The sequence below is a fragment of the Sinocyclocheilus anshuiensis genome, unplaced genomic scaffold (assembly GCF_001515605.1).
Source record: "Sinocyclocheilus anshuiensis isolate Anshui unplaced genomic scaffold, SAMN03320099.WGS_v1.1 scaffold461, whole genome shotgun sequence".
NCBI lineage: Eukaryota > Metazoa > Chordata > Actinopteri > Cypriniformes > Cyprinidae > Sinocyclocheilus > Sinocyclocheilus anshuiensis.
The window spans coordinates 2,144,958-2,155,451 of NW_015541005.1; the positions used below are offsets into that span (position 1 = coordinate 2,144,958).

At 39.0% G+C, this 10,494-nt stretch overlaps 1 protein-coding gene across 2 annotated transcripts in view; it reads left to right on the forward strand.

Annotated features, from left to right (window-relative positions):
- Positions 1–7,132: 7,132 nt before the first annotated feature.
- Positions 7,133–10,494, forward strand: part of LOC107690281 (uncharacterized) — a 17,205-nt gene continuing 13,843 nt past the window's right edge. The window contains exons 1-2 of one of the 2 annotated variants that reach the window (XM_016488572.1): positions 7,133–7,233; positions 7,324–7,460. In XM_016488572.1, coding sequence (XP_016344058.1) covers positions 7,343–7,460 — 118 coding nt within the window. In that variant the 5' untranslated portion in view covers positions 7,133–7,233; positions 7,324–7,342. The remainder of the gene's footprint in view (positions 7,234–7,323; positions 7,461–10,494) is intronic. The other variant, XM_016488571.1, reaches the window with a different exon arrangement.

Genomic DNA, 10,494 nt, shown 5'->3' on the forward strand with positions numbered 1-10,494 from the left:
TTTGTGTGTGTTTGTGCCTTTTATATGTATTTGAAGGTGTGCTTGTGTGTGAGGCATGCTTGAAAGAAACTGTGCTAAAATGATCAACTACTTAAATCCAGTTTCAAAGAATTCTTGCTTTATTTGGGGGGGTAACATAAGCCCTCAAATGCAGTTCATGAGGTTTGGATATAGTATGATCAAATGATCAAAATGCCAAGATCCAATGTCTTTTTATTCAATTCATTTTTACTTTAAAGAGCGAGGTATTTGTGAACGAGGTGGTGCGAGTGAAATTACTTTACTGTATGTTGTTTTTGTGTGTGTGTGTGGGGCTTAGAGTGGATCATGTGCAATATGTGTGTATGTGAGAGAGTTTGCATAAAGGATGATTCATGCCTCCAAATTCAGTCATTTTGGTTGAATTCATCTTTTACTTTACCAAGTCACTGAGGAATCCCAACAGATGAACATCTGCTCGTGTATGTGAGCGAGCGAGCGAGCAGCAGGCTTGTTGCTGTAGAGATGTCCACAGTTGACTGACATTCTTAAGACACTTCAATTACAGCTTATAAGATGTAATTGGGATACAAATTTTTCTCTGTTTGTCTTGTTTCGTGTTTTGTTTTTTCTTTTTCTTTTTTTGTCTATGAGAAACGTATTAAGTATAGTCTAACTTTGAGCAGCATGTACAGAGACATTGATCTGATCATGTTAGAGCAGACAAGTAAATGTGTTTATGATTGTGTAGCAGAGTATTTCTTTGAATGCTAAACCATTAAAGTGTATTACATTAACCTGAATTCTTTACATTAAAGTATAGGGTAAATTAAAACTGTTTTTTGTTTTGTTTGCTTTTTTTGCTGAAAATTGGTTAGGAAGCAGTGTACTTCAATGTTAAAGTACACTATTCGATTCAATATTCTTCAATGTTAAAATGATACAATATAAACAAAAGTATAGTGTACAATACAATGTACACTGAACAATTGTACAAGAATGAACATGGAAAATATATGAACATTTTCAATGCACAGTGATCTTAAATATGATGGACTTGGTATTTAATGGAACTTCTTACGCGTATATTGACGCATTTTATTACACACACACGAGCAAGGATTAGTATAATGTAGAGCACTGTAGAGCACCGCAGTAGAGATAGTTTGCGGTTTGATATTCAGATTTCTTTTGGCTATGAATACGCAGTGCGCTGTCATAGACATTCAAATAATACCGAATATCATTCTCCATGATTTGTGAATTCAGGTGACACTGACCTTCGGGCCGAAATTAGGTTGTTATCTTTTTTTTCGTAGCGACTCTTAATTTTATAATGCCTATAGCTCCAAAAGTTGGACGCTTAGAGGGACCAGACTGCCTACTGCAAGCAGCTGCTGCATTCGTTGTCGGCACCTTAATAGAGCTGCTCTAATAGAGGGGTAGTGCATCCTGACAAGCTCAATACGACCATCAGGATGCGCTACCAGCTTAAACAATGAGGTCAAATTCATGATTAAAGTGGGGAATTAATGACAACAGAATGTCAGGAGGCCAGTTTCATGCCTCGTGAACGACGCTTCTTTTTACAGGTGCCTGTCTAACGCTTTATCAAAAGGTTGCTTATTTTAACACACTGAAGTCAGTTTCGTTATACAAAGACTTTTGCACCCATTCAAGCCAGGGAATGAGCACCCCCTGCTGGCTGGACTAAAACTAGCTGCAGCAGAAAGCTACATTTTCACAAATGGTCTCCCACCAGTGTACTGACCAGACTCTGGCCTGCTTAGCTTTAGTGAGGAACCAGTCTCTGCCTACTGCATGCAACAGCTACATTTGTATTCTGCGCGTTAATGAAGCTGCTCTAATAGAGGGGTAGTGCATCCTGACAAGCTCAAAACTTTTGCACCCATACAAGTCAGGGAATGAGCACCCCCTACTGGCCAGACTAAAACTAGCTCCAGCAGCAAGCTATTGTTCACGACGGCCTAGAATCTGACTAGGGTATCCTGACAAGCTCAATACGGCCATCAGGATGTGCTACCACAGGGGTGCCCAAACTCGGTCCTGGAGGGCCGGTGTCCTGCAGAGTTTAACTCCAACTTGCCTTAACACACCTGCCTTCAAGTTTCTAGTATGCCTATTAAGAGCTTGATTAGCTGGTTCAGGTGTGTTTAATTGAGGGTCAAATTCATGATTAAAGTGGGGAATCAATGACAACAGAATATCAAGAGGTCAGTTTAATGCCTCATGTGAACAACGCTCCTTTTTACAGGTGCCTGTCTAACGCTTTATCAGAAGGTTGCTTCTTCTTACATTCTGAAGTTCGATTCGTTATACTAAGACTTTTGCGTTCAGTTTGGGTCTGCTGACCTGTAGTGAACTGTGAAAGTGTTCACAAATCAAAATAGTGATGTAAATGAATCAGGGAAGGGTTAACTGACCAACACTCCACTGTGAGATTTTTCATGATCAGAATAGTTAAGGAATCAAGAAAGGGTTAACTGACAAAAGCTATACTGTGAAACTTTCGCAAATCAGAATAATGAAGCCAAGTACTCAAGGAAAGGTACAACAACCAAAACTTTATTATCAAACAAAGTGTACAAGTGTATATGTGTATAAGCTCAAGCTGGTGAAGATGACACCGGTTTCATTCCTCTTAAGTGTCCAACTTTTGGAGCTATAGGCATTATAAAATTAAGAGTCGCTACGAAAAAAACCCTGATTTCGGCCCGAAGGACAGCATCACCTGAATTCACAAATCATGGAGAATGATATTCGGTATTATTTGCATGTCTATGACAGCGCACTGCATATTTATAGCCAAATGAAATCTGAATATCAAACCGCAAACTATCTTAAAGAGCGCGAAAAAAACTCTCAAATGAATTAGCGGTGCTTTTCACTAGTTCAAAGGACACAACTCCGAAATGTTGAATGGTTATATAATACTCTAAATACTCTACGGTTTATAAATAAACTAGGCGGAAACAAGAGGCAGCTTCTCTGACCTAATTATCAGAACCATCAGAACCACAACGGATAAAGACTACAACTCCCACAACTCTTTGCGCTCATCGGTGACGTGGCCAGCGTTACCCAGCAGACCGGGGCGATTTGAACTGCATTTTGGATGCAAGTAATTTTCTATTTCATTTCATTCTTTTCAAACTATTTCACCGGTGGATTTTACTTTGTAAGTGATAAAATACAATCTCCTTTATTAAAGCCGGTAATTTCGCATCACAATGTCCGGGAAAATCAAAAGCAGGAGTGCTGCAAATGCCGACTCAATATCTAGCAGTGTGTCCTGCGACGAGCGCATCTTACGGGACTGCCACCAGATGTACACCGATCCGGATAGCGGTAAGAAACCGGTCCCTTTAGAAGCGATTACATTCTCATTGACTTACCTGGTTTAGTACGGTATTAGAGCTGTCTACAGGCGTAGATCGGAGGTGCTAACGGTAGCCGGTGAGCTAAAATGCCGGTTGGTATGTCAAGTATGCACTTCAGAGGGCGAAGTGTATTTCACCTGTTTGTTTTTATAACTGCAGTCATTACATTTACCGTTTAATTCGTTACTGTGTCCTCCAAGCAATACAAAACATTAAAGTTTTGTTTTTAGTGCTTCAGGTTTAAATTGTATACAGTTTTTGTCTTTTGCTGTGATTGTCACTCAGTGGGTGACATTAAAGACTGCGGTCAAGCCAGCCTCCACTTTGAAAAACACGGTCAGTCTAGCCGCCACGTTGTTTTGTGGTGCGCGCATATACTAGGTAGTATACGGTATTACGGTAATGGCGTGTAAAACTCAGATCAAAGAAAAAGTGATCTCTGGCATTCATTTATTGAGCCAGTTTCTCTGTCAATGAATGAATTAATATATTTAAAATTATACAAATGTTTAAAAAACGGTCTGATAAAAATGAAAATGACTTAAAATGTTGAGTAATATTAAATGTAGAATTTTCAAATAAAATAAAAATAACTGATGAGAAATAACAAAATAAAACCCTTTCATGAACTTGCATATAACCATATTTATCTGTAAATTCACAGAGTTATAAAAAGAAAACTTCCTGTTTTCACCAAAAAAGTTTCACTTTTGATTAACAGTAGACCAGTCCAGAATGAATCAGGGAAGGGTTAACTGACCAACACTCCACTGTGAGATTTTTCATGATCAGAATAGTTAAGGAATCAAGAAAGGGTTAACTGACAAAAGCTATACTGTGAAACTTTCGCAAATCAGAATAATGAAGCCAAGTACTCAAGGAAAGGTACAACAACCAAAACTTTATTATCAAACAAAGTGTACAAGTGTATATGTGTATAAGCTCAAGCTGGTGAAGATGACACCGGTTTCATTCCTCTTAAGTGTCCAACTTTTGGAGCTATAGGCATTATAAAATTAAGAGTCGCTACGAAAAAAACCCTGATTTCGGCCCGAAGGACAGCATCACCTGAATTCACAAATCATGGAGAATGATATTCGGTATTATTTGCATGTCTATGACAGCGCACTGCATATTTATAGCCAAATGAAATCTGAATATCAAACCGCAAACTATCTTAAAGAGCGCGAAAAAAACTCTCAAATGAATTAGCGGTGCTTTTCACTAGTTCAAAGGACACAACTCCGAAATGTTGAATGGTTATATAATACTCTACAGACAACGTGGTTTATAAATAAACTAGGCGGAAACAAGAGGCAGCTTCTCTGACCTAATTATCAGAACCACCTCGAGTGAAACGGATAAAGACTACAACTCCCACAACTCTTTGCGCTCATCGGTGACGTGGCCAGCGTTACCCAGCAGACCGGGGCGATTTGAACTGCATTTTGGATGCAAGTAATTTTCTATTTCATTTCATTCTTTTCAAACTATTTCACCGGTGGATTTTACTTTGTAAGTGATAAAATACAATCTCCTTTATTAAAGCCGGTAATTTCGCATCACAATGTCCGGGAAAATCAAAAGCAGGAGTGCTGCAAATGCCGACTCAATATCTAGCAGTGTGTCCTGCGACGAGCGCATCTTACGGGACTGCCACCAGATGTACACCGATCCGGATAGCGGTAAGAAACCGGTCCCTTTAGAAGCGATTACATTCTCATTGACTTACCTGGTTTAGTACGGTATTAGAGCTGTCTACAGGCGTAGATCGGAGGTGCTAACGGTAGCCGGTGAGCTAAAATGCCGGTTGGTATGTCAAGTATGCACTTCAGAGGGCGAAGTGTATTTCACCTGTTTGTTTTTATAACTGCAGTCATTACATTTACCGTTTAATTCGTTACTGTGTCCTCCAAGCAATACAAAACATTAAAGTTTTGTTTTTAGTGCTTCAGGTTTAAATTGTATACAGTTTTTGTCTTTTGCTGTGATTGTCACTCAGTGGGTGACATTAAAGACTGCGGTCAAGCCAGCCTCCACTTTGAAAAACACGGTCAGTCTAGCCGCCACGTTGTTTTGTGGTGCGCGCATATACTAGGTAGTATACGGTATTACGGTAATGGCGTGTAAAACTCAGATCAAAGAAAAAGTGATCTCTGGCATTCATTTATTGAGCCAGTTTCTCTGTCAATGAATGAATTAATATATTTAAAATTATACAAATGTTTAAAAAACGGTCTGATAAAAATGAAAATGACTTAAAATGTTGAGTAATATTAAATGTAGAATTTTCAAATAAAATAAAAATAACTGATGAGAAATAACAAAATAAAACCCTTTCATGAACTTGCATATAACCATATTTATCTGTAAATTCACAGAGTTATAAAAAGAAAACTTCCTGTTTTCACCAAAAAAGTTTCACTTTTGATTAACAGTAGACCAGTCCAGAATGTCATTTCCCCAGTGTCAGGACTGTCTGATTTCCCATTACAAAATAAAAGCCCTCCAAAAACTCAAATGACTGGTTTTGTCTTTTATTTTGAATAGCTCTATAAAGGAAAGTCCCTGTTTCCACAGACTAATCTCAATTCAGATTGACAGTCCACTACCCCAGGGTGTCACTGAGCCAGTTTCAGGACGATCTGACGTTGCATTACATAAGAAAAGCCCTCCAAAAACTCATTCTACCAGTTTTGTCTTTGATTTTGGATAGCTCTAAAAAGGAAACTCCCTGTTTCCACAGAACAATTTCAATTCAGATTAACAGTTCACTACCCCGGGGTGTCACTCAGCCAGTTTCAGGTCTGTCTGATGTTACATTTCAAAATAAAAGCCCCCCCAAAACTATATTTTACCTGTGATTTTGAATAGCTCTAAAAAGGAAACTCCCTGTTTCCACAGACTAATTTCGATTCAGTCGATTCAGATACTGCCCCAGGTTATCACTCAGCCAGTTTCAGGTCTGTCTGATGTTACATTACAAAATAAAAGCCATCCAAAAACTCATATATGGCAAGTTTTGTCTTTGATTTTGAATAGCTCTAATAAGAAAACTCCCTGTTTCCACAGACCAGTTTCAATTCAGATTGACAGTTCACTACCCCAGGGTGTCACTCAGCCAGTTTCAGGACGATCTGAAGTTGCATTACAAAATAAAACCCTCCAAAAACTCATATTCTACCTGTTCTGCCTATGATTTTGGATAGCTCTAAAAAAGGAAACTCCCTGTTTCCACAAAATAATTTCAATTCAGATTGACAATCAGAATAAACAGACAAAATTGTTTTGGGGTGACTTTTATTTTGTAATTACACATCAGATCCAGAAATTTGTGGGCGCGACACTCTGGGGTGGTGTACTAATATTCTGAATTGAAACTGGTCTGTGGAAACAGGGAGAACTTTTTAGAGCTATTCAAAATCACCAGGCAGAACAGGTAGAATATGAGTTTTTGGAGGGCTTTTATTATGTAATGCAACATCAGATCGTCTTGAAACTGGTGCATGTCTATGACAGCGCACTGCATATTTATAGCCAAATGAAATCTGAATATCAAACCGCAAACTATCTTAAAGAGCGCGAAAAAAACTCTCAAATGAATTAGCGGTGCTTTTCACTAGTTCAAAGGACACAACTCCGAAATGTTGAATGGTTATATAATACTCTACAGACAACGTGGTTTATAAATAAACTAGGCGGAAACAAGAGGCAGCTTCTCTGACCTAATTATCAGAACCACCTCGAGTGAAACGGATAAAGACTACAACTCCCACAACTCTTTGCGCTCATCGGTGACGTGGCCAGCGTTACCCAGCAGACCGGGGCGATTTGAACTGCATTTTGGATGCAAGTAATTTTCTATTTCATTTCATTCTTTTCAAACTATTTCACCGGTGGATTTTACTTTGTAAGTGATAAAATACAATCTCCTTTATTAAAGCCGGTAATTTCGCATCACAATGTCCGGGAAAATCAAAAGCAGGAGTGCTGCAAATGCCGACTCAATATCTAGCAGTGTGTCCTGCGACGAGCGCATCTTACGGGACTGCCACCAGATGTACACCGATCCGGATAGCGGTAAGAAACCGGTCCCTTTAGAAGCGATTACATTCTCATTGACTTACCTGGTTTAGTACGGTATTAGAGCTGTCTACAGGCGTAGATCGGAGGTGCTAACGGTAGCCGGTGAGCTAAAATGCCGGTTGGTATGTCAAGTATGCACTTCAGAGGGCGAAGTGTATTTCACCTGTTTGTTTTTATAACTGCAGTCATTACATTTACCGTTTAATTCGTTACTGTGTCCTCCAAGCAATACAAAACATTAAAGTTTTGTTTTTAGTGCTTCAGGTTTAAATTGTATACAGTTTTTGTCTTTTGCTGTGATTGTCACTCAGTGGGTGACATTAAAGACTGCGGTCAAGCCAGCCTCCACTTTGAAAAACACGGTCAGTCTAGCCGCCACGTTGTTTTGTGGTGCGCGCATATACTAGGTAGTATACGGTATTACGGTAATGGCGTGTAAAACTCAGATCAAAGAAAAAGTGATCTCTGGCATTCATTTATTGAGCCAGTTTCTCTGTCAATGAATGAATTAATATATTTAAAATTATACAAATGTTTAAAAAACGGTCTGATAAAAATGAAAATGACTTAAAATGTTGAGTAATATTAAATGTAGAATTTTCAAATAAAATAAAAATAACTGATGAGAAATAACAAAATAAAACCCTTTCATGAACTTGCATATAACCATATTTATCTGTAAATTCACAGAGTTATAAAAAGAAAACTTCCTGTTTTCACCAAAAAAGTTTCACTTTTGATTAACAGTAGACCAGTCCAGAATGTCATTTCCCCAGTGTCAGGACTGTCTGATTTCCCATTACAAAATAAAAGCCCTCCAAAAACTCAAATGACTGGTTTTGTCTTTTATTTTGAATAGCTCTATAAAGGAAAGTCCCTGTTTCCACAGACTAATCTCAATTCAGATTGACAGTCCACTACCCCAGGGTGTCACTGAGCCAGTTTCAGGACGATCTGACGTTGCATTACATAAGAAAAGCCCTCCAAAAACTCATTCTACCAGTTTTGTCTTTGATTTTGGATAGCTCTAAAAAGGAAACTCCCTGTTTCCACAGAACAATTTCAATTCAGATTAACAGTTCACTACCCCGGGGTGTCACTCAGCCAGTTTCAGGTCTGTCTGATGTTACATTTCAAAATAAAAGCCCCCCCAAAACTAATATTTTACCTGTTCTCCCTGTGATTTTGAATAGCTCTAAAAAGGAAACTCCCCGTTTCCACAGACTAATTTCGATTCAGATTAATATTCCACTGCCCCAGGTTATCACTCAGCCAGTTTCAGGTCTGTCTGATGTTACATTACAAAATAAAAGCCATCCAAAAACTCATATATGGCAAGTTTTGTCTTTGATTTTGAATAGCTCTAATAAGAAAACTCCCTGTTTCCACAGACCAGTTTCAATTCAGATTGACAGTTCACTACCCCAGGGTGTCACTCAGCCAGTTTCAGGACGATCTGAAGTTGCATTACATACAAAAAGCCCTCCAAAATCTCATATTCTACCTGCTCTGCCTGTGATTTTGGATAGCTCCATAGACCCTTTTCAATTTAGATTGACAGTCCACCACCCCAGAGTGCCACTGGGCCAATGCCAGGACTGTCTGTTGCTGTATGACAAAATAAAAGCCCTCAAAAAAAACTTGCATATAACCTGTATTTTCCATATTTTCAGATAGCTATAAAAAGAAAAGTCCCTGTTTCCATAAACTATTTGCACTTCAGATTGATAGCACACCACCCCAGAGCGTCACTTATGCAATGTCAGGACTATATGATTTACAATTCCAAAATGAAAGCCCTCCAAAAACTCAAATTCTGTTTTGTCTGTCATTTCAGATTGGTATAAAAAAGAAACTTCTGATTTCCACATTATAGTTTCCCCACAGATTGACAGTACACTTTCTCACAGTGTCACTTACACCACTTCAGGACTTTCTGATGTTGAATTCCAAAATAAGAGCCCACCAAAACATTATACACTGTTTTGTGTTTTGTCTCCTAAAGTAGTGTAAGTGATACTATGAGAAGGCGTATTATCAATCTGAAGTGAAAGTAGAAAGTAGACACGACGAGATACTGTTCCCTATTGATACTTCACTCGTACTGCTTCTAGTACGAGTGCTTCTAAGATGCTTTGGGGGGGAAACTCCTTTTTCTCCGATGACTGAAGCCTTTCAATAACGCAGTGAGCAGACGCAGTACGAGTGAAGTATCGATAGGGAACGTACTCGGTTACTAACGTAACCTTGGTTCCCTGAGATACGGAACGAGTACTGCGTACTTTGCCATGCTATGTAGCTGCACGACTCAGTCGTCACTTCAGTCGAAGTAACCTGAGGATCCTACAGTGAAATGCCCGATTATATAGCCAGATGGCCCCGCCCATTCTGGCGGGCTTTGTCACCATAGGCTTGTGCAGCTCTGCTGCCGAGCCATTGGTTAATTTTTTTTATTCACTGCACGAACCAATGCCAAGGCCGTGCAGTTACACTGCATTATTGAAAGGCTTCAGTCATCAGAGAAAAAGGAGTTTTCCCCCCAAAGTGTCTTCGCAGATGCAGTACTCATTCTGTATCTCAGGGAACCAAGGTTACGTTAGTAACCGAGTACGTTTTCTACTTATCTGAATCATTAGACAGTCCTGACATTGTGTGAGTGATACTCTGAGGTGATGCACTATCAGTCTGAAGTGAAAATGGTTTGTGGAAACAGAGTTTCCATTTTATACCAATCTAAACTGTTATACAAAACATCTTATGAGTTTTTGAAGGACTTCAATTTGTAATATTGCACCAGATAGTCCTGACATTGTGGGAGTGACAATGAGGAGGTGGTACTGGTTATCTGAAGTCAAAGTGGTCTGTGGAAACAGGGAGTTTCCTTTTTAAACCAATCCAAATTGACAGACAAAGCAGCTTAAATATGAGTTTTTAGAGGGCTTTTATTTTGGAATTATACATCAGATAGTCCTGACATTGTGTGGGTGACTCTCTGAGCAGGTGTACTATCACTCTGAAGTGAAAGTGG